We start from the raw sequence: 24842 nt of genomic DNA, 5'->3' as shown, positions 1-24842 counted from the left end.
TGAAGAAGGGTCTAGGCCCGAAACGTCTGCCTTCCTGCTCCTCTGATGCTGCTTGGCCTGCTGTGTTCATCCAGCTCTACACCTTGTTATCTCAGATTCTCCAGCATCTGCAGTTCCAACTATCTCTGAAACAATTTTAACCCCACTGCGAAGCCTCTTCTAAGGATGCCTACTCTGAAGAAGTTAGCCTCCTCCCTCCGGAAAAACCTCAGTGGATCTCTCTCCCACTGCAACTCTCTCGTAATCTCTTCGGCCTTGAAACTGCTCGACCACGTCCCCATTTCTGAAGAAGGGTCTAGGCCCGAAACGTCAGCCTTCCTGCTCCTCTGATGTTGCTTGGCCTGCTGTGTTCATCCAGCTCTACACCTTGTTATCTCAGATTCTCCAGCATCTGCAGTTCCTACTATCTCTCTCCACGCCAATCTGTATTGATTGGGTCTCCTTATCCGTTCTCTGTTAGAATGCTTTGGAAATGAACGCAAATAAACAAGAATTTCTTGTTAGAATTGCATTAATCTCCATTCTGTGATAAAATAAAAACAATATGTGCCCTTTGTTTGTTTATCATAGAATTTTACTGTACAGAAGGAGACCATTTGACCCATGATGTCTGCACTGGTTCCTAAAAGAAGTACCCAGCCAGACCCACTCTCTAGCTTGTACCATAGACCCCTAACTTCATCACTTTCAAATATTTAACCAGCTCTCTTTGAAACCTCCTGTGAAGCCTGTCTCCACCACTCTCCCCGGCAGCATTTTCCAAATTATAACAACCAAGTAAAGAAGTTTCTTTTTATCTCACTCATAGCTTTCTTGCTGACAATCTTGAAACTGTGACCCCTAGTTACTGACATATAAATAGATGTCAAGATTTTATTTATTATTGGTGCATGTTGCTTGTGCGAAGGGGTAACAGGTGTCTCAAGGCAATTAGAGAGCATTGCAGAATTGGGGATAGAAGATCTGAACCCTTAATGGAATTGCTTTCAACAGTGGGATCCAGTGCATCATTTCCTGTGGATAGCATCAATATTTCAGTGATTTAATACCAAGTGTGACCTTTAATGTTAACTGGGATTAGCTGGTTTAGGGATGGAACTCTGGATGAATTAGATATTTTTAATAAAATCTGAAAGAACTGCGGATGCTGTAAATCAAGATCAAAAACAGAAGTTGCTGGAAAAGCTCAGCAGGTCTGGCAGCATCTGTGAAGAAAAAAATCAGAGCTAACGTTTTGGATCCAGTGACCCTTCCTCAGATATTTTTAATGTTCATTCAGCACAGTCATCAATGTTCCCGTATATCAAAAGCTTAACTGTTCCATAAATAATCTTGATAAGGGATAGCACAATAGATTGATACAATTTAAATGCAGCAGGCTTCTTGTTCTATAATTAGTTATTTGTTACATTCCAAAAGACAATGATAGCCCGCAATGTCTGAACTGCACTTAGAACTGAAATAACAAGGCAGAGTAATCAAGACAGGTAATTAACTAGTTCTGAAAAAATTAGATTCATACAATTTCTTTTGACCTTTACCCCCTTACACTATAGGTGGAATTTGCTATCACATTATGATGGGAGAGGCTGGGAAGGGTCCTTATAATTGCTGCAACTCCAGAACACATTTGCTAATCTTTACTTTCCGAACTTAACCCAAAGACTGACTTTTGGAGCTATTTTGTCTCCTGGCTTATTGTGCTATTTTGGGGCAGCATGTCCCTCTCTGACACATCACTATAAAGCAGTATTTATTGCTGCATATAATTTTAATCCCATATGTGATATCTCTTGGGAAATGGAGGGGACTGCTGCAAGTTTAACTCAGCCTGAACCACTGTCAATTTATACCAGGAAACTGAGTGCTTGCAGATACAAGGGGAGGTTGGTAAGCAGCTTGTAGCTGTAGAAATTCTCAGGGAGGTTATAAAGTGTGCATAGGAGAGCACAGATGGGTTCATTGGCTACATTAGGGAAGGAAAGTACCTTGTCCATTAACCTCAAGTTTAGTGCCCCAAGGTATGTGGGTGCCTGCAATTGATAAATTTTGTTCCATTTGGTTTTGTTGCATATCAGTGAATTATAGACCAAGCATGTTGTCTAGCAGTGATTCTATTGTGTAACAGACCAAGAATGAATAGATCAGAGATAAATTTAAAAGAGGAATGATTACTGACGCCACAATTTCAGCCAGTGGATAGAGGATGGGACTGATGAGCCTCTGAATCCACCTCCGAAACTACAACAAACAGAGTCCCCTTGAACACACTGGCTTATTTCTCCAGGACAAAATATAAATGCAATAATACTAACCAGATCAAATCAGAGTCAGTAATAAAGATGAAATAATTACCATTGTGCCGTTTAATGGTGAGAGATGAATAAGAACAGTTCTACAAATACAAACAGGCAATACTGAAAAAATCTTATCGAAGAGGCTCAGGAGGAAATGTTGAGGGTGAAATGATGATGCACATATAATCAAAGTGCAATATTAATTGAGTGTAAAGTAAAATGATTTGACTTAGAATGTGAAAGAAAATGCTTCAGTGGTCTTGGTGTATAAATCCTTAATGTTAACAGTGCTATTGAGAGAATGAGTGAAATTTATCCCAATAAATATTCAAATATCTGTCAAGAAATTACTTTCCACAATTTTAATCCAGGGTTTAAGCCATTTATTTCAAACAGGTTGACACCTCTGTTAAATGGGAGAGAAGCAGGATAATATAAGTACATGTGTTTGCCAATATCCAATAATTTCTAGGTTGCCTTCGTTAATCCTCCTTGAGCCACTGTGCATTTCCTACCCTTCTAAGTTGAACAATATGTGCTCATTTATTTATGCAACCTGGACTACTCTGGTGTATTTTCACAGCTAAGAATTCTCAGTGAGTCAAATTTATGCAAACCTGTTTTACTTAAGCAATTTGTGGAACCACATGATTCTCACTAACATGTAAAGCTGTAATAATATAGGAATCGATTGTTCAGGCTACCGCTGATGCCAATGCCATTAGGATTTAGGTCATTCAGAGAGAGGCAAGCCTTTTACACTGTTTGAGAAACACACATCCCAAGTTGGTGAAGTGTTGGAAAATAAAGGCACTTGCTTCATGGATGTGTCTAGCACTGCTGAACCCAGCTGCAATTGCTCCTACTGTTTTCTCGTTCCCATAGTTACATTACACATCTACTGAAATCAAGATGGTCAAAGCAAACAGAAAACCTGCCATCCAAAGTTTTAGAAATGAGAAAAGCCCATCTCTTAAGATTGATCTCAATCCTACTAACTCACCTTCTCATCATATTCCAGAAGTCACCCCTCTCCAGGAATGAAATCACCTCATATTGGTATAAATTAGATATAAATCACTTGTATTGTAGGTTTTGATGGCCATATCTTAAGAACCTTCCTCATTCAAATAGCCTTTGAGTGGTAAATTTCAACCGACAGCCCTCCTTATCACCAATTGTACTCAAGGTGTTTGAATCTCTTTTCATGATATATCAATCCCCTTCATAATCATGAAATGTCTCTTAGGAAATATTCTGTTTTCCAAATGAAATTAAACCTACCCTTTCATCTTTTAGAGTCTTCATCTGCCCTCTCAGTTAGATGTAATAAAAAGAACAGGAGACTTACTCCTGGTGTCCAGACCAATATTTATACATCAACCAAATCCCTAAAGCGTACGATCATATTACTGTTTGCGGGATCTTGCTGTTCACACTTTGGCTGCTGCTTTCTTACATTACGATAGTTGAGTACACTTCAAAAGGTGGATATTAATGAGTCCTGAAAATGTGAAAGACACTACACGCATACAAGACTTCCCTGTTCATCTCATATAAATTAAATCCCTGACATTCATAACAGTCATGACATATGATGCCACATCGGCTATTGAGTGCATCTCAAAATTGCAACACCAATCTCGGCTCCATTCAAGCAGTAGAAAGGTGAGAGAGTTTGTGGCCAGAATTGAGCCATCTAAAAGACAGGGTTGGTGCTTTTTTTTTCTGGGGGAATCTTAATGAACAATGAGGCAGTGAATGAGTTATGACTGTGGACAGGGACACCTGAGATTTCATGGTTGAAATCACAGTGTTGAGGGAGACTTGTGTTCCTGCATGTGAATCCATTATTGATGGCTACTGCTACTCAAACACTTTTAACACGTTCTAGGCATCATGCAATGCACTTCCCAGAAAACAGAAGCTTGCTTTATATGTTTAAAAGGAAAGTTTGGCAATGGAAAGACACTGCTCTTAGAAGCATTATAAGTTATTAAGGCTCCATCAGTTGAATCAAACTGCAGGGTTTTTTTTTCAAGAGAATAGCATTTCCTTGTATCACAAAGTCTGCAAGCCTTGACATTGACATTCTTCTCAAATTGATGAATTATTGGAGTAAGGACTCTTAAAAGCAATTCCCTCCAGAAAATATGACGTCAGTAGTGAGAGATTAACAGGACATTTCCCCAAGGATTTTTTTTTGTAGTGGTTTATGACAATCTAGTTTGCAGACTGTGATGCTCACAGGATAATTGTACACCTTTTAATACAGTTACAGAATTGGGCAGTAAATCCAGAAAATTCCAACTCGGGGACCTTACTGATGCCCCTCAAGGAGCACAGAAACCAGAAAATCACACTAAGCTGGTCAGCCTTATAAAAAATCTTGACTCTGTGCCATGGGTACAGGCTCCCTTTCATTCTTGTTAGATTCAGGCACTTTGGGCAAATTACTAATGCCAGCTATTTAAGTCACCCTGCGTCTGTGATTTGAGATGGGTTAGTATTATTGAGAATTAGTCGACAGGTTTTCCTGCAGGACCCATTGTTTTGTAGTGACTGAATTTTGTTGCTGCTGTCACCCTGCACCTCTATGGTGCTGACAGATTTTTGTCAGGTGTGGGAATCGGGGGATATAAATTTCGGGCAGTTTGGCTGTGATCTAATTAAAAGGTAGTATAGGTTTGTTGAGCCAAATGGCCTATTCTTGTTGCTATACGCCTTGGAATGAGGGGGCAGGATCGTAATACCAATACTCGCACTCCCTGATTGAACCATAAGCTGAAATCAGCAGCTGTGATCTGCCTAACTATACCTTATAAAGGCAGGAAACAGTGCCATGGATGAGTCTTGGTGTCCCCTAACCCCCATGACATAAAGCTGTTATTTCTAAATTTTCTTAAGCCCAAATGTTATAAAGCAAGCTAACTGTCACTCAGTAACATTCTTCAGCCATTTGTTTAAAGTTGTCCCCATGGACACATCCTGGAAGTGCTCAAAGCAGCACTTGTTCTGCTCTATTACTGAATTGAACATGCAATGGAATTCCTGTTTGTTTGTATGTATGTGGAATTTCCCCCATTTCCATTGAATATGGCTCTGTTTGGAGAATAACTCCAAAAGAAAAACTCTCAGCCCACAAAGAGGAATTGCTAAGCAATGGTACAGGTCTATCTTTTTATTATGTTCTTGAAGGGGAAATCCATTATCACTAATAAAATGGAAAAATCACCAAGGACAGTGTCCATTAAGTGCCTTGCGTATTCCCACTGCTTTAATACTCTATGAGACTGATAATGCACACAGATATTTGAAGGTTATAGCACAAGTTTTAAAAAGTGTATGGGATCCTCAGGTTTCTAAATAAATGTTTAGAGAGCAAATGCCAGCAAGTTCAGCTTAACCTTTTTCAATCGCTGTGATATTTCAACAGGAATATTATGTTCCACTCTCGCAAAGATGCCCAGGCCTTAGAAAAGATGCAGAACAGATTTGCCAGAATGGTAAACCCGACCAGCTGAGTTTCTTTAGCAATCTTTGTTTTTGTTTCAGATCTTCAGCATCTACAGTCCTTTGTTTTATTTATCAGAATGGTAACCAGGTGAAATAATTCAGCTCAGTGAAGAGACTGGAGAGACTGGGACTGTTCTCCTTAAGGGAATGTTAAGGGAAGATTTAATTGGGGTATTCAAATTTGTGAGTGGGTAATTGTTCCAGCTACCTTGTTAAGCACTGCCCTTCCTATAATGTACACGTTGCTAAACAGATATGGGATATGATCCAATCTGAGCTAGCAATGTTAAGTAACCACAAGGAACTGAAAGGATGCCAGGCTTGTTAAGAGATATTTCTGAGGGCCACTGCAGCACAAGCTCTGCCTGCAGTTTCTGGTTGCCTTGGTGTGCCACAAAGCCAAATGCACCAATGAACTGCCAACTACCACTACAACCAAATCAGTACTGGTGCCTGAGTTGTTCAGCCCATTCATTGGTAGAACAAAGTGATGAGCAGTCCCTGGTTCTGAAACAGTTATGAAAATACACCTTCCCAGTATGGTTCTCAGCAGTTCTGGCATCACACGGTCACACTGTGGCACTACCACCGTTACCATTGGGACAACCATGGGTGTTGTAGCATTGTAAATTTATAGGGATGTTAAATATCACACCAAAATCTAGCAGTCCACTGTGGGTAGCATGGTGACTCAGTGGTTAGTGCTGCTGCCTCACAGTGCCACGGACCCAGGTTCAATCCCTGCCTCAGGCAACTGTCTGTGTGGAGTTTGCACATTCTCTCCATGTCTATCCATGTCTACGTTGGTTTCCTTCCACAGTCCAAAGATGTGCAGGTTAGGTAGATTGGCCATGCTAAATTGCTCATTGTATCCAGGGATGTGTAGGTTAGGTGGATTAGCCATGGGAAATACAGGGTTACAAAGATAGGGTAGGGGGGTGAGTCTGGGTGGGATACTCTTAGGAGAGTTGGTGTAGACTTGATGGGCCAAATGGCCTGTTTCCACACTGTAGGGGTTCTGTGATTATGATACTCTGTCTATTTTTGATAAGTACAAAAGCTCTGCAGTTGTCTGACCAAAGCCTTGCCTCTGGGCATTATCAGTAACAACTGTTTTAAGACAAAAGTTTGCACTGGGCATTAAGTAGTGAGTGGCATCTTTATGTCAGGTATAGTTAAAATTACTACAGGCAGAAAGATTGAAAACCATATCATAAATTCAACTAACCTTAACTCCAAAGGTAACATATTCTTTTTGACTGTACTTATGTAAGTAGTGACTAAAATAGGCCATTTATATAATGCACTGCAGTGCATGGGGAGGTACGGAATATCAACCAGCATTGGGTCTTGTCGCTGCAGGCTGGAATTGTTTTAATGTGACTGCCCAAAATATCAAATATACAGCTTGACATACTAAAAGGATTTCAGTAAATTGTATCTATTTGCAGATGCTGTATTTTTCATCTCTCATTTATTCTATAGTTTGCTTTGACTGTTCATGTCAGGTGACAAGCTTTTTGAATTTGATTAAATCCTAAACCCGTGGAAGCAGAAATGAAGAAGCAATTAAATAAAAAAAAGTACTTTGTTTCTGCAGTGTTTTCCCCAACTATAGCAAAGGCTCTATGTCTTGCTGGGATGTGGTTTTCTGGGCATTAGTTGTCACACAAATACCACTTGTCATGCAGGAGGTTATTGGTCTTTTGTGCCTAGTCCTCACTTTGTCTGATGTACAATATTAATTGATGGGAGTTGTGGGGAGATTAGTTAACTCTGCTTTCTCACTTCTGTCTGGTTTTGAATTTGGACATCAATTATAGCACTATCTAGCTTTCAATCTCTCTCTGTCTTCCTTTACAATTCTTTCTAATGCCACATTTTGAGCAAGCTCTTAATTATCTTTCTTAACATTTTATCCTTTGGTTTGATGCCCATTTCTGTCAGGTTGCACATCAGAGAAGTTGAGATATTTTCAAATGTTAAAGGCACTATGTAAGTGCAACAGTTTGATTTTTTATCACTACTAAATTGAAATTCAGTTTACTCAGAAAAGAGCAGGTACGGAACTAGACCCTTTCTGATCTGTGTGAACCAATTCTATTTTGGGTAGTACCATGATTTATTAAACCAACATAAGATAATATCTTCAATTAACACTCAATGTAAGTGGATCTAACTCCTCCATCCACTATTTTAAGTGTTGTTTAACCTTGACTAAACATTTCTGTTAAAACAGTGAGCGAAGGGATTTGGTCTCAATCTGTTGAATGTTCGTATGATAACATCAGATGGCTAAGTTTCTGCATCAAGACTTTGCTTTTGTTTTTTTTTCTGTTGCTTGATTTTCCCAACCTTTGAATGTGACCTTTTGTTCTTGTTAATCTGAAAGGTCACTGAATGGTGCCTGCACACATCAATAAAAGAACATCACCTGCTCAGTTATGTAGTGATTTAATATTTATAGACCTTACACAGTCTTTGCTCTTCAATTTTTATACTGTTCCAACTCCTTGATCAGAATTTTCCTCTGTTTGCATTCTTCTGGGACATCTGTTGTCTTTTGTAGTTTCCTCCTCCCCCATTGTAGGAGCTGCTCCATCCTATATTGTTTCAACACACAATTATGTCCTTGTATGTCTCTCCTGCTGTTTCATCAATTCATGTTTGTCTCCCTGATCTTTGAGCCAATGCTGTTTTCAAAAAGTAAGGTTTCCAGTCTTTGTCCTATTCCTTCAGTCTGGAGTTTATTTGCAAAGTATTGACTTATACTCTGGCAATTTTTATTGTTTAAATCTTGAGTAAATGGAAGAGCAACAGGCTTAAGTTTTTTAAGAGATGGATGCAAATAATTCATTGTAAGACTTATGAAATTACATGATTAGGTGAGTCATTGCAATACTGAGGCCACTCTGTTCACTAAAATACTGCAAAACTTCCTAGTGACCTGGGAGTGAAATGTTGAACCCAGACCCTCAAACCTTTTCAGCCAGATTTAAAATAACCTGTGGTACTGCTGAGAAGATGAGCAGGGGCATTTCCTCAGTGAACTTCCCAATATTTATCCCACCACAAACACTCCTGAACCAGAAAGTGCTGGAGAAACTCAGCAGATCTGGAAGTATCTACACTGGGAAAGAAATAGTCAACCATCTCTAGTCCAATTCTTTGAAATCACTAAAACATTAGTGGTTAGCACTGCTGCCTCACAGCATCAGGGACTCAGGTTTGATTTCACCCTCACTCTGTGTGGAGTTTGCATGTTCTCCATGTCTCCGTGAGTTTCCTCTAGGTGCTATGGTTTCCTCCCACAGCCCAAAGATGTGCAGGTTAGTTGGACTGGCCATGCTGAATTGCCTGGAGTGTCCAGGGATGTGCAGACTAGGTGGGTTATCCATGGGAAATGTAGGGTTACAGAGATAGGATAGGGGGTGGGTCTGGGTGGGACACTGTTCTGAGGGTCTGTGTAGACTTCATGGACAAAATGGCCTGCTTCCACACTGTAGGGATTCTAAGATTCTATGAAAACATGTCTGTGGGACAATGCTGTGTGCAAATTGGCTGCTGTACTGTCAAGCTAACAGTGGTGAGTGCAGTTGAAAAAGACTTATTGGGTTGTCAAGAGTTTGGGGCATCCGGAGGACAAGAAAGTTGCTAAATGGGTGTCATTGTTACCTTTTGTGGCAATGCTGTCGATCTAGAGATGGTGTGATTCTGACCACAGCGTGCATGTCTGTTTTCACAGAGGTGCTATCGGTAGAAGTCTTACCACTTCGGCCAATAGGAGAATCGGGGCACTGGGACAAATTGCCCAGTCTGAGAGAATCAGGTCTTCTTAGAAACCAAAGCAGATGAAATATGTGCTCTCTGTTGCTGGGCAGTGGTGGTGTGCATCAATAACACCACTCCTCACACACAGCAGGCAGCGGATCCATGCAGCAGCCATTCAGTTAAAGTAATACAACCAGAAAACAGATCATTTTGGGTAAGCAGAGTATTACTGTGCACATTGAAGTCACTGGCACTCCCTGGAACCAACATCCACAGGGTGGTGATGGACCTGAAGCACTCAATGAAAGTCAGTGTGTGGTACCAAGTGCACAGTGAATGAAGTATATTTCAACATGTTGTGACCATAAAGCAACACAATGTTTAAAACAGGCTGGCAAGAATATTAGCGTGGAAGATAGTTCACTTGTTGTTCAAGATAACATAAATTTCTCCTTAACTTCCTGTCTTCGTCCTTGAAAAGATTGTTTTCTGCGCTCTGAGTTTGTTTCCTAAGGGTTTTCTTTTTTGCCCTTTTCCTGAAACAAAAACAAAAGCAATATGATTTATTCCTTAGCAACAAAGAATTTGGGGGCGGTTGGTGTCAGCCTGAATAAGCAAAGATGCCAGAGCAGGAGGAAGCAGATGGAGGCCTGGATCCATAAACAGTACCGCTGCTGCTGAGCATGTGTGTTACTTCCCGTCCTGTCTGAGAGAGGGAGGGCGGGCTTGCCTAGGGGAGGAGTTCCTAGTGGCTGCCAGCACGTGAAGCTGGATTTTGGTTTTAACCCTTCGGGCCTCGTTGTATTCGGTGATTGTAGTCGCTGCTGGTGAGCAGAGGGTAGAAAGAGTTAAACTTTGGGGGTGGGACTGGTGTGAGAGCGCAGGAAGCGGCTGAAACTCCAAGCCACCACAGTGTTGCAATGACAAGAGAGTGACAGCTGTATGCTAACAGCAGCTTATTGTGTGGGACTAAAGGCATGAGCAGCGGGCAGATGGTACACTTCAGTGCAGCGTAGGCATTCAGAAAGGGACAAACAGGGCGAGCAGCGACCCTCCAAAGACTTTGGAGTGGCTTTAATAACCGCCCAACCGGTTTAATATTGCAACGTGAAATCTGACCCGCCGAAACCAACGTTTCACTGCCTGAAGATCTTTGGAGATGCATTTCTGATTGTTAAAACAACAACTTTGTGCAGCTCCCAGTGTTTGGTTTCCATCGTAATTTTTTAAAAGAAGAAAGCGGCGTGTTTTAACGCGGCCCGTTTGGAAATAATAAAAAAAAATGAAGATCTTTGGCAGACTTGATTACACGCTGGTGAGTTGGCAAAGTTACATGGGGCGAGATTTTAACTCAAAATGTTGAGCAGAGTTGAAATGAGGCCCGTTAAAATTTAATTGTAGCTAATCCGCGGAGGACAGAGAATTAACGTTACTTAAATGTAGGGGGCGAATATGTTGTAAATTGCATAGTCTGAGTGAGCAAGAGGGAGACGCTGTTATGTAATGTATGCGGAGATCATCTTTATTTTTAGTCAATATTTCAGTGTAAATTGGCAACTTTGAGGACTTCGGTGTGATTTTCAATCGAATATTGAATATGTCCAGGAGTGCTGCAGAAGCAATATCTGGCAATAGTGAATTCCCTGCTCTCTTTCTCTCTCTCTCCCCCCTCGCTACTTGAAGACACAGCACCTGTTTTGAGTGGGCATTACTTTATTAACAAACAGATTCCAGGCTTGCAAATTACAGCCACAATTAACATTTCATGCCTCGGTTTTGTGAACGATCGATATCTAGCCCGAGTCCAGCTCACGCAGCAGAAGTGAAAACTATAAATCCCACAGCATCAATCTTTCAGAGTCCAATCTGGACCTGGGGTCAGGAGGGGGGAGGGGGGTTCCGAGAATGTATTGTTAAGCGTCGACCCACAGAGCTGTTTATTGTGGGACTTTATTGAGTCGCAGAGGACGAAGTTAGTCCTTTTTGGTGAAATCAGACTTACGCCTCGAAAAATCCCATAGAAACTCAGACTTTACCTTGATGAACTAGCTGGGCCAATACTGATAGCTCTTCTTTGAAACTACCTCCAGCACTATTTCCCATTCTGTCCCCATTGTACTTGGAGCATTGCTACTGTCCTGAGCAGTAAAGTTGAAACTGATTGATATATTTTTTAAGTACAAGGGTTTCCCTCCCAACCCCGTCTTCTAAACTTTGCCAGTGATGTGAATTTAATATGTGAGACCACGAGTAGGCTGCCGAAGCCATTTGAAAATAGACCGTGAGAATGACCTGAATGATCTTGTTTGATGCCTGAACCAAAATGACTTGGTGGATGGATGGGTGCCGTTGCCTTTTTAATTGTTAGAGCTGGGAGGCAGAGAGGAGGTGAAATCAGATACTCTTAGTACCACAGGGCAAGAAGTAAAAATTCAAAAATTGAAAAATATGTACCTCTCTATCAGAATTCATGAGCTGAAAGAATCTGACCTTTATAAAACATGAAAAGGTAAAGGGTAAAGTGTTTGTCTCCTGATTGATTAAGCTTGCCCTCCTGTAGGTCATGCTTAATTCGATTAACTCACATTAGTTATGCTTGGAGTGGGTTGTGGACATATCTAATCAGACGGGTCCAGTCAGGCCATGTTCTGCGAAGTGAATAATGTTCCTTGAGATTTCAGCACCATGGATAGAGGATATTTCCCTTTTCATTGTATGTCAGACTTCCCTTCGATCTAGTTAAATACCCACGACCAGACACGGATTTATTAACATATTTCAAAATCTTTTCGGTAATTACAGGCAACTCCCAGCAGGTTTGGCAGGTTTTGTATCTATTCACTGTATGCTGTATGTTTCAACTTCCTTTACTAATTCTAGAAAATTAACTTGCGAATTTCTGTTTTCTACTCTAACAATGATGTGGGTTCCCTGTTTGTGTCAGATGTCTCTTCATGCTTAGCATTTCATGCTGGGTGCTTTTTCACTGACTTCACTATTGTGAGACCTCAGTGAATTTTCACAGGTCATCCAACCCCAGGTAGTCTCACATCCAGCCCCTATTCCTGTCCTTGGCCAATATTCATGCATGGGCTGTGTTGAGTTATAGCTATTAGGAATCCCCTGCTGTTTTATTTTTCTTCTCTTTCCTAGCCCTACGTCTGTAGTGTCTGAACATCCTCCTGGTAAATAGTGGGGATTGAATGTGGGAGCATACTGGTTTTTGAGGGTCAACGCCACACCATGTAATCTATTCGCCTACTGAACTATCAGAGGGGCCCCATCTGACCATTGTTAAAATGCAATCCACAATTTCATGATGTAGATTCCTGAATAATAGCTCCATCTTGTGGCCTCAGGACACCCATTGGTTAGTATGAGCTGCATTTCTGGGCTGTTTAGTGATAAGACAGCCCTACTGTTCTACAAAAAAAAATGCCACTGGAGCTTTCCTGACAATCTGAGCACATGGAGCTTTAATGCCTCGTCCAAGAGACGGCACTTCCAGTAATGCACCACTCCTTCGCAAATGTACTGAAGTGTCAACGTTGATTATGCATTTAGATCTTGGAATAGGATTTGAATCTACAACCTTTTGATGTAATGACAAAGGTGCGACCACTAAGGCAATCTGAGTCGGGCAAGCCCTAATTAAGACTTTGGCAAAATAGGAGGATAAGAGTGTACAGGAGGTCAGATTTAGCACTGCAGGCTGTGGGCTGGAAGAGGCTGCAGAGATAAGATAGAGAGATAATGGCGTGATTGCAAACTAGAACTTAACAGTTTAATTCAATGTGATGCAGGGTGGGAGCCCAATGAATTTCAAAAGATGGACTTACTACAGGTTCAGAATGTGGACAAGATGAAATGTGAGGCTTTGGAGTTTTGGATGAGTTGGAACGGTGCAGAGTGAAGTTAGGAAAGCTGCTGAGATTGGTAAAGAAGTTGTCCTGAAAAATTGAAAGCAAATAAAAGTTTTAAGTGTCGGGACTGAGGAGGATTTGAGGTGGGTCATGTTGCAGAGCTGAAAGATCACAGTCTTAATAATGGATGAGATGTGATGTAAAGCTCTGCCTGGACAGCAACATTATAGATGATCAGGCTTGTAGCGTAGAGCTGATAAGAGCAATTAAATCGCTGGCGAGTTACATTTTTTGTGAGATAGATAAGATCTTATTTTCTCAGTTAAAGAAGCAGATTTGCAATCTAAAATCATCATGGCAATTATTGTGAAGAAGTAGAGCTAAATTTATCAACGTACATATGGAAACTGAGCTCATCCCTGATGAGTCATATAATGAGCAAAGCTACAGTGAATCACAGCGCTTTGTGACTCTACACCTTTCCAGTATTTAGATGAATCAAGACATTGGATGTTAGCAGTGGACATCAAAGTCATAAACCTTTGAGATTCAAAATGTTATATGGTTGAGTTTCAAAGTATTTGTATTTGTCACAAATATGTTTTTTTTAATCCACAGGACTTCTCATATGATGATTCCAAAGTTGAATTCAATATTGATGCTCCTAATGGAGTGGTGATGGAAGGTTATTTGTTCAAGAGAGCAAGCAATGCTTTTAAGACTTGGAACCGGTACGTGGTGTGTCCTTTTAATAGTGGTTCTAAATTGGATGCAATTAATGCCTAGGTTGCAATAATGATCAGCCAAAAGCCTTTTGAGTTCTGTGCTTGATATACACTGATTCCAAAGGTAGTTAGTTTATGAGTTTAGCGTTGGTGCAGGCTAAAGTAATGATACAAATGCACCCTGAAACCAGTATGCACCTTAGGAGTGTTGCCTATCTCTGGTTTCTGCAACAAAGTTGGATTTGATAAATTTTCATGTTGTCTTTTTTCTGTACAAAACTCGGTGTAGCATGAAACATTGTTTAAGGCCATACACTTAAAGAATACCTTTCGGCTAATCCAGTTTATTGTTCTTTCTACCATGAACAGCAGTGTCACTTTTGAGAATTTGGATGTTTCTCAACCTAGTGAGTAGCTAGTGCTGATGGAACGCAATAGACAATATTAGGTTCACCACCCTCTTCACACTTTGTATCCTATTTGATGCTGATCTGATCAGTTTTCAACATTAACGGGTGCTCAAATTCTGGTAACCATCCACAATCCAGCAGAAATATTATCAAAATATGGACGCCAATTTTTAAGACAATTTAAAGAAACCTAGTGATTACAAAGACAGAGACGGATTCCCACCGTGTCATGAAATTCCCATTTTAATTAGTGTTTTTATTGGATGGACCAAGGAGAAATTGCTGATCAATATTCCTGATGATATTTAAAGACTCTGCCAAATTCCCAACTGATCACAGCTTCTTGTCTGACCGCATACTTTTGGTGCAAGTACTCACTCAATTCCCACAATGTTGCACTGTGGCAGTGCATCACTGTGTTCACTGTATGTGAATCCTGGACTCTTCTGGGAGATTTGCACATTACAATTCCTGCATGGCAAACTCTCAAGCTACTTGCACCTTTAGAGACTGTTCAAAGAATATCTCATGACCACATTAAGCCCTCCCAGTTCCGTGTGTTTTCTTAATTAGTTCTTTCACTCGTGTAATATCTTTCACCTGGTCACATTGGAATTTATGAGCTTCCCTGTCGTATGCTGGAGAGATTGGATTCTCAAAGCTGGGACTGACAACACAATAGCAAATATATGCCGCTACCCTATATATTAAGAGATACTAATCCACGTTACAGGATATATATTGTAGGGCAGAGTTTCCAGTGGGGTCAGGCAACTAGATCAAGGTCAATAAATTAGTCCAGCAAGAGAAGTGCCAATTTTCTAACTTTTCCAGCAATTGCTGTCATTCATTCTGACTTCCACACTTGAGTTTCCAGTCTGCATTCTCAGGAAGTGCAGTTTTACATTGGGAGTCTTTTCCTCTTTATATCCCTGTAAAAGATGGGCATTAGTTATCTTTGTGATTATAGCTGGGAACATTTTTCAGCCTTGTCCTTTTTACCTTTTGGCTGTCAAATTGAGTCCTATGGCATTTATCACCGGGGTCTACTCCCACAGTTGCTTTGTTCTACTGTCCACTAAGACAGCAGCCTATTAATCCTGTTGACATGAGTAACTGGCTGGCTTAGAAAATTGATGGCTCATTGTTTTCTTGTTCTTGACATATAGTTATCACTAATAGAAGGCAGCCATTAACTAATAGTATCAGAAATCCTATAACTCCCACCCTGACCTATTTCTGAAACTAATTTAAGTGGAATTGCCTATTTACAAAGTAACCTGAGAACTATAATACATCAGAAACATTTTTTATGTTTCCATACATTTGTTTAATTATGAAATATGACTGATTTTTGTTTTATTCTTAAATTTACTTTTAGGAGGTGGTTTTCAATACAAAACAGTCAGCTGGTGTACCAGAAGAAGATGAAGGTATGAAGTTGACAGTCTGATAGTTGTTTATTGAGACAGAGACATTGGTGGTGGTGGGAGTGAATGTTTAAGGTGATAGATGGGTGCCAACCCAGCAGGCTACTTTGTCCTGGATGGTGATGACCTCCTTGAGTGTTGTGGGAGCTGCACGTATCTGGGCAAGTGGAGAATATTCCATCACACTCCTAGTCTGTGTCTTGGAGGTGGTGTAAAGGCTTTGAGGAGTCAGGAGATGTATTACACACCACAAATTTCCAGTTCCTGACCTCTTGTAACCACAGTATTTATAATGTCTGGTCCATTTTAGCTTCTGGTCATTGGTGACCCCAAGATGTTGATAGTGCAGGATTCAGTGATGACAATACCATTGAAAGTTAGCTGTGTTTCATTTCTGAAGAGTCTTGGCCATTTTATTTTGTTAAAAATGGGGCTTTGCTTGTGTAAGTTGTTTTGTTGATGTTAGTGGTTACTGGCAATGGAAATGGCCATACTGCTGGTTGTGTCCAGAAGGTGTGCCACACCCCCCCCCAACACCCCCCAATACACCCCGCAACAGAATAAACTGGTACCCTGCTCGAAATGACAATCTGCTGTTGTCAGTTCCCCTCAAGCCACTCAGATGCAGGTGCGTTGTTGATGCAATATGCAGAGATGCACCTCCCCTCCCAAGGGTCACCTTTCACCCCTTAGCAACATTTAACAAGGCAGATGAGTGACAGATGCTGAAGTCTGCCCATCTTACTCAGGGTTGCTAGGCGCCAATGATTTTAACTAGGCACCTACAATCTTGCTAATCAGGTGACCTTAAACTGGAGTCCCTGTTTGTCTGATTACATTCCTTGAAGGGCCTTTGAGTGTTTCAGTCGATTTAGGAATTATATACGCAAACAATTCATTGTCCAACACATTTCTAAATGTAGCAATTAGCAGAAGAGCAAAAGTTGCACCAATATCAGAATGTCACAATTCTGTCCTGGTCAGTATGTCAGCATGTCAGTAACAGTCGCTGGAAAATGATCCTGAGCAATTATACCACCAAGTTTACAGTGGCTAGTTCTCGTATGCTTGCTGTTCCTTCACCTTAGAGAAGCTACCAGCATAGATTGGAGATTGCATTAAAGGAATCTTCTCATCCTATTTTTGAATCTCACACTGGTCAGCCTTTAGTTAATGCTTTTGATGGTGCATCATTATTGATGCTAATTTAGTTAGCAATTGAATGAAATTACATTCTTTCTCTGCAATCCATGATCCATCAGCCACTTCTAATGATGGCTCTGTCCTAACATGCAGGATGCATTAACTGTGGTGGTCGACGATTTACGGCTTTGTTCCGTCAAACCCTGTGAGGACATCGAGAGGCGCTTTTGTTTCGAGGTTGTCTCTCCAAACAAGTGAGTGAACAGCAGAAATGGCAATTGCTGTGCAGAATCTTACACAGTCACAACTTCCCTCATTGAACCGAAATAGTGAGGGTCAGGTCAAAGCATCTTGGACAGGGAGATGCTCAATGCCTTCTGTTCTGACATGATACAGAGATTTTTATATGTACACTTAAGGTCTTTCTGTTCCTGCTTTAAAATCACATCTTTGATTAATTTGCCGTTCCTCATTCTTCCTACCAATATGCATTGCTTTACATTTCTGTGTGTAAATTTCATCTGCCATATGTTTGCCCATTTTACCAATGAGTATTATCTTGCTACCATCCTCCTCACGGTCTACTGTGTTTCCAAGTTTCCTATCATCTGTAAACTTTGAAATTGCGTCCTGTATACCCAAGTTCAGGGCATTGACATGCATCAAAATCCTACCTGCAGACCCTGGGTACTAATATACTGACAGTGGGTGCTATTTTGGTCAAGGCTTACAGACATATGTTGCTTCCTTGTTTTCGGTTTCCTGAATTGTACAGATGTCAACCCTTAATGCAAGTTGGACATGTCTATCCCCTTTATCACATATCTCAACCAGTGTGAATTAGATTTTCATTTTAAGACAAAGATTACATTTTTAATCAAACTCTGGAAAGGATAATCTTGACAGTCGCTTTAAACTCGTGGATTTTATTTTCTCAAATCAAGTTTTAAAAATTGGTAAAGTTTTCTCCTTTCTCTTCCAGCAAAAGAAGCGATCACAAGGTTCTTATCATGTGTGTGGGAATCATTTTGAATGTTCTATTGATGGCAACAAAGGAACTTAAAAACAGTATGGCCTCTTGTAGAGAGTAAATATTATCCAGTCTTTAAGATCTTTCCCTGACTATGTACTTTGTTTTCTACAGGAGCTGTATGCTGCAGGCAGACTCGGAAAAGTTACGCCTAGCCTGGATTCAGGCAGTGCAGGCCAGCATCGCCACTGCATACCGAGAAAGCCCAGATAACAACTACATCAATGTAAGTCCTGCGTAACCCTTCAGATGTGCGGTTCCACACTAAGGGTCACGTCAGCTATGATGGAAACCTTTTTTGTTTCTTTGCCATCCAATTATTTCCCTGATTAAGACATTAGAATGTCACAAACCAACCTGGTATCAGCTGTGGCTCCATTCTGATTATTCCAACTCTGACTAATGGACTCAGATTCCACTCCAGAGACTGAAGGTCAAAATCTGGACTAACACTGCAGTGCAGTACTGTGCTGTCAGGATGTGAAACCCAGGCCCAGTCTAGCCTGTCCAATAGATGGTTATTCTTCAATCATATTTGACATGTATGGTGTCAACATACAAACATTACACTGCACTCAAGGATGTAATGTGCCAACTGTTAAGTTATACCAGCAAGCGAACAATTTAAATTTCATATTGGTAAAGGAGCAAAAACAAACATTGCAACTCATTCATCTGAATTCTAAGTATGGGTGACAGATTTTTCCTGTTGCCCTTGATAACTCCACCCCCTCCACCCATGAGAGAAGTCAGAGATTTACAAGCAGTTACTAATGTAAAGATAGCTTTCTCCGTGCAACAGCAATTGGTCCCAGTTTGACCTCAATGTGTGCCTCAAGTGCTTGTTCCACGGGGACAAGTAGAACATTTGCAACAGGCCACTTTCAACACAACCTCTGCAGCAGAGACCATTCCTCGAGGCTATGGTAATGTCTAGCGAGATAACCATTTTCTGTTGTTATATAAATTTGCGACATTGTGCTTTGCATTGCACACTGATCCATGTTTCTGTTAAACCAGCATGACCTCTGACTTGCTGTCAAAGTGCCGTTAATTTACTCCAGTATCCTCAATCTGCTTCTCACCCCAGTGCCAGTATTCCAGGTACAGGTCTTGACAGTCAGACACGCGCGTCTCAGATCAGAATGGAGTTGCTAACTGTAAACCTCTGACTCACTGGTCAGAGCTCCAACATGCAGTGTCAGCTGTTTCCACAGTCCCACTCTGAATGGACCAGAGAAAGTCTTTTGTCCAGAAAATGAGCTGTTGGAAAACGGGAATTGGAAAGAGTGGGTTCGTTTTGGTGTCTACTTGCAAGATCTCTATTTAATGTGTTGGCCAAAAGACTGCACTGACAGCACAGTGTTGGACTGAAATGTCAGCCTAAATTACACACTCCTCGTGGTGTTACTTGTCAGATTTGACTTCTAATGTTAACAAACACATTCTTTAATTAACACCTTGCAAGTATTTAACATGTTATCACGTTGTTACATCGCAAAGTGTTGTGGTTGTTTGAAGAGCGGTGCCCTTTGTTTGTAAGTTGATCAACATGAGAGTTAGCTGCCAGTGCAGCTCCATGTGGGAACGCAGTTGAGCCACACCCCACACCCCACCCCCCACCCCATGTTAAATCGAATCTCGTTTCTTCCCGGCAGAGGCTGGACAGAACTGCATCTCCATCCACAAGCAGCATTGACTCCGCTAGTGACTCCCGGGATCGCAGTGTGAAGGGTGAAAGCATCCTGCAGCGAGTGCAGGGCATTGCTGGCAATGACCAGTGCTGTGACTGCGGACAAGCTGACCCTCGATGGGCCAGCATCAACCTTGGGATCACACTCTGCATTGAGTGCTCTGGAATTCACAGGTAAATTCCCAGATTTCTCACTCCCCCAGATATTTATCAGTAAGGGAATCAAGGGTTATTGGAGAAAAGGCAAGAAAGTGGAGTTAAGGATTATCAGATCAGCCATGATCTCATTGAATGGGGAGCAGACTCAATGGGCTGAATGGCCTATTTCTACTCCAATGTCTTATGGACCAATGTTAATCTTTGCCAGGTTTGACCTTTCAATTGGTTGGAAGTCACCTTTCAAATTGCTCTAAAGCTCATGACCTTTTTTTTTAAGAGTGTTGAACGCAGAGATGATTGAAGGAGTAAAAGAAATTAATAATTAGCAGGCATTAAGGTACCTTCTTAACAGGAACATTTGTGTAAAGGTAGATGTGATTGTATGGAAAATGTAAAAAATTGATACGCTCAAAAAATGAGGCAAGAACAAAGTGGCATGCTCACCTTTTACTTCATATTTTTAATTGTGGTTTGTTGTTTACTTCCAATAAGTTGTTGAGTTTTGAACAGAATGTTGTATTTTCAAAGCATCAGGTCATGAGTTGTGTATTCCTACCAGAAGTCTGGTAGGCCGAGAGCTTTCATAGACCTGCCAACAGCCTGAGACACTGGAGCAGTGCTTCCAGCATACTTCAGACTGTATACCCCAGCTGCTGATGACACACTGATGTAAATCGCTGTTTTAATTTCCCTAGAATGACTGATCACCTTGGAATCAGTTAAAATATTAAACAAACAATATGTTGGAACACAACCCCTTGATCACTTTTTGATTAAATAGTCTTAAGTAAGAAGTAATTCCTGTTTTTGGAATCCATAAATTTTTCACTTACTTATGATTTTAATATCGGACTTAATTTAAGTAGCCAGCTGCTCCCTTCAAGCTACTAGGGCAGCAGTAGTCCAGCATTATTAATAAACTGATTTACATCTTCCCCAGACACAATGTTGTGTGTGGCTGCTTAAAACTAACTGTTGTAGAGCAGTGAGCTTTTCAATCCTCGTTACCCAGTTCTTAATGATACAAAACCAGGCTAAAATTTAGCTGCAAGTGAGTACTTTTTAATACCTAGCCACTTTGCTCTCACCCATTTTATCCCTGACACAAATTAAAATGGCCCTCAACAGTCTGAAACTGGTGACTTTATTAGAGAGTCCACAAGAAGGCTAGGGTGGGAGGTGTTAACATATCACAGTGGTGCAATAGAGAGTATGACAATTACATTCCAAAAAATGGGAAAGTGTTAAATTTCTCGATGCTACATTCCTAATGCGGATGATTACAAGGCTTAGGGAAAGGAGAGAGAACTGATCTTGGGATGTTTTGCAGGGCTTTGAGGAAAGGGCGAGAGAATGAAACTGTCTGGATAGCACAACCAAAAATCCAGAACGGGCACAATGAGCTGAATGGTCTTCTGCGCTGGATGCTTCTATAATTGTAATTTCTTGACTATCAGCAAAACAAAGATTTACACCCTCTCACTCCCTGTTATGTAATTGGTTCATTTCCAAAATTGACCATCTAATTGAGAGGGTGTGGGGTTGCATTTTTCATCCCTTTGACCAGTGCCTAGCTCTACACTGTCAGAATATAAAGAACCAGCTGAAATTTGCATCACAGGTAGACAGGGTGGTTAAGAAGGTGATTAGCACGCTTGCCTTCATTGCTCAGATCATAGAGTTTGGGGGTTGGGACATCATTTTGAGGTTTTAAAGGACATTGAGGCCTCTTCTGCAATACTGTGTCCAGTTCTGGTCGCCCTGGTATAGGAAGGGTATTATCAAACTGGAGAGGGTTCAGAAAAGATTTACCAGGATGTTGCTGGGAATGGAGGGTTTGAAATACAAAAATAGACCGGAAAGATCGAGATTTTTTTCACTGGAGCATAGGAGGTTGAGGGGTGACCTTATTGATGTTTGTAAAATCATGAGGGGCACAGATAAGGTGAATGACAAGGGCCTTTTCTCTAGAGTGGGGGAATTCAAAACTAGGAGGCATATTTTTAAGATAAGAGGAGAAAGATTTAGAAAGGACATGAGGGGCAATTTTTTTTTTTACACAGAGTGGTTCGTGCATGGAATGAACTGCCAGAGAAAGCGGTGGATGCAGTACAGTTACAACGTTTAGAAGACATTTGGAAAAGTTCATGAAAAGAAAATGTTTGGAGGGATATGGGTCAAGCACAGGCAGGTGGACTAGTTTAGTTTGGGAACATGGTTGGCGTGGACTGGTATCCATGCTGTATGACTCTGAATCTGTGATTCTATTGCCTCACAGACTAAGTGCACAATTCATGTGCACTAAAACAATGGGAGGATTTCAGGCTGAGAGTTCAGCATGTCCATAGGATTTTTTATTCATTATGGACAGAAAATGCAGAACCTCTGACCTCCCTCCTGATTTCCCGCTGTATATTCAGTGCCAAAATATGAATTTGTAAAGCACAGGGCTGTGTTTTGCCTTTGCAAGTATCAGCTTTTAATGTTGTTCCTTTTGGACTTTTTTTTAAAAGGAGCCTTGGTGTCCAGTGTTCCAAGGTTCGTTCTCTCACATTGGACTCCTGGGAGCCAGAGTTACTTAAGGTAACTTTGAATGTTGGCACTTGATGAGATTCACATTTGATTCAACCTTATTTGTATTGTGAATGATTTTCTACAGCTTAAATCTAAAATGTGCTCACTTTCAGTTGATGTGCGAGCTGGGAAACAACACTATTAATCATATTTATGAAGGAAGATGTGAGGAATATGGACTGAAGAAACCACAGCCGACGAGTACAAGGTCACATTTGAAATAATTCTCCAAGTCAACAATGTACCATACTTCATCAAGAATTTTACTCTATGTTCCCAATGGATTGGAGGTCATTATGGTGTTGGCTTCCTTGCCAGCTGGCTCTGGGTTGTCTGATTTGTATCTGTCTGCCACTGTGGGGATCTGCTGGCCATGTTTACAGCTCATAGATCCTTCCAGAAATGCAATGAGCCACCTTGGACAAGAGGAGAGGCGCTAAATCTGGCGTTATCCATCATGTTCTGCTGTAGGCTGCCTTCTGTAGTGAAGCAAGGCTGAGCAGGAGTGACGGAGAAGCCAGTAGCCTGCAGTGAACGGAAATATCCTTGATGGGGGCCTTTCTTGCCCATTTGCTCCTGAAGGTGTTAGCTGTAGTCGTGTTCTACAGAATCATACACTGTTTACAGAACACGAGGATGCTATCATGTCTGAGTTGGCTGTCTGCAAGAACAACTTCATTAGTCCTGCTCCCCTTCCTTTTCCCTGTAGCCCTGCAAATTTGTTCCCTGCAGACAATTATCTAACTCCCTTTCGGAAGCCCTGATTGAATTTGCCTCCATGGTTGGATTTTTGACTAATAGCTTAGCCAAGTAGCCAGATAAACATAAACCTGGGCAGAGAATATTCGAACCTGGGCAAAGGTCATTACATACTGTTGTATCTCAATGCCTTTACCTTATTGAAAGAACACTGGATGATTTTTTTTCTTTTGTCCATAGCCCAGAGGTACCAAAGGGGAGTCCTGCACTTCCACTGATGCCCTTGTTGTGATTAGCAAATTGGTTGCATATCATTAATTTATCCAGGGATGTTCCAGCTCGGAATAACCCAATAGAAAATGTGCACAACCACAGAGCTGCAGGAAGTTCTTGGAGAAATGTTTAATACTTTCAGATTTCTGACATTTTAAGCTCATACTCTCCATCCGCGAATGGCTAGTGGATGGGCAGGCTCATTTTGTTTCTAAAACCTTTGTTTGAATGTGTTGTAGGCAGCAGAAGGAAGCCTGGATCAAAGCCAAATACGTAGAAAAGAAATTCCTTAAAAAACTGCCTAATGCCGACGCACTCACAGATACTGAACGGAAACCACGGCGATGGAGTGTCAAGAAATGCCGACGGCACAACAGTTCCACCAAAGCTCCGACAGCACGCAGGAGGTATCGGCAGGACGCTGGCAGTGTATCACCAGCAACATTCGCAGCAGGTGAAAGCAGAATTAGCCAAGACATTTTATTCTTTTTGGCTGCAGTCTATATCTTGGAAAAAAAAAAGAATGGATGTTCTTCCCTCCTCACCTGACTGCCACACCTTGTTCAAGTAACTGTTCTACATGTTAGTGTCGACATTGCAGGTTCTAGCTATTACAGGCAAAGGCACTTCACTGAGTCTGTAGCACAAAAACAGGCCATTCAGCCCAACCAGTTTGCACCATCACTTATGCAGCATACAGACCTCTTCCCCAACCACTTCACCAGATCAGCATCTAGATTAAATCTATTGTTTTAACCCTGTGATGAGGGAATTATTCTGAACAACCATCTCTTTTATCCAGTCCCTTCAAAACCTTAATGAGCACAATACTAAAGAAGAATTCTAGACCAAGGAACAACATTGTACCTTTTATACAAACTTCATAGTACTCCAATAAGTCTCACTGTAAAATGGATTGTTCTAAATTATAGTAGATTTAAAGGATAGCTAAATGCATCATCCAGTGTAAAATTGAGCCCTCAGTGAACTGACTAATGCCAGCTGGGGACTGGTATCTGTGGCAAGAGAAAATCAAAAATAAGTATCAGGCAAGCTTCCCAACATCTGTTATCATTTTGTGACCACTTGAGGATGAAAGCCATATTTAGGGACCAGCTCAGGACATTCCAATTATGGCCCCATAAATAAATAACCCACTGTCCAGACACAGGAATGAAGACTGATCATGTGTGAGTTATTCAAGGGTAAATACTCCCCTGGAGCAGTCCCACATGTGAGTCTGTCCCCCTTTCAGCACC

The 24842-nt window shown here is 41.1% G+C and overlaps 1 protein-coding gene across 2 annotated transcripts in view; it reads left to right on the top strand.

Moving 5' to 3' along the window:
* acap3a (ArfGAP with coiled-coil, ankyrin repeat and PH domains 3a) overlaps nt 1-24842 on the top strand; it is a 315834-nt gene that overhangs the window by 265240 nt on the left and 25752 nt on the right. For both annotated transcript variants that reach the window (XM_048615183.1, XM_048615182.1), the window contains exons 11-18: nt 14066-14178; nt 15964-16015; nt 17309-17409; nt 18300-18411; nt 19844-20052; nt 22551-22620; nt 22725-22819; nt 23823-24037. In XM_048615183.1, the coding sequence (XP_048471140.1) occupies nt 14066-14178; nt 15964-16015; nt 17309-17409; nt 18300-18411; nt 19844-20052; nt 22551-22620; nt 22725-22819; nt 23823-24037 (967 nt within the window). The remainder of the gene's footprint in view (nt 1-14065; nt 14179-15963; nt 16016-17308; nt 17410-18299; nt 18412-19843; nt 20053-22550; nt 22621-22724; nt 22820-23822; nt 24038-24842) is intronic.

Source organism: Rhincodon typus, chromosome 31 (genome assembly GCF_021869965.1).
Source record: "Rhincodon typus isolate 14 chromosome 31, sRhiTyp1.1, whole genome shotgun sequence".
Lineage (NCBI taxonomy): Eukaryota > Metazoa > Chordata > Chondrichthyes > Orectolobiformes > Rhincodontidae > Rhincodon > Rhincodon typus.
Note: the sequence above shows the minus strand (reverse complement) of the source record. Positions and strands in the feature narration are given on the sequence as shown.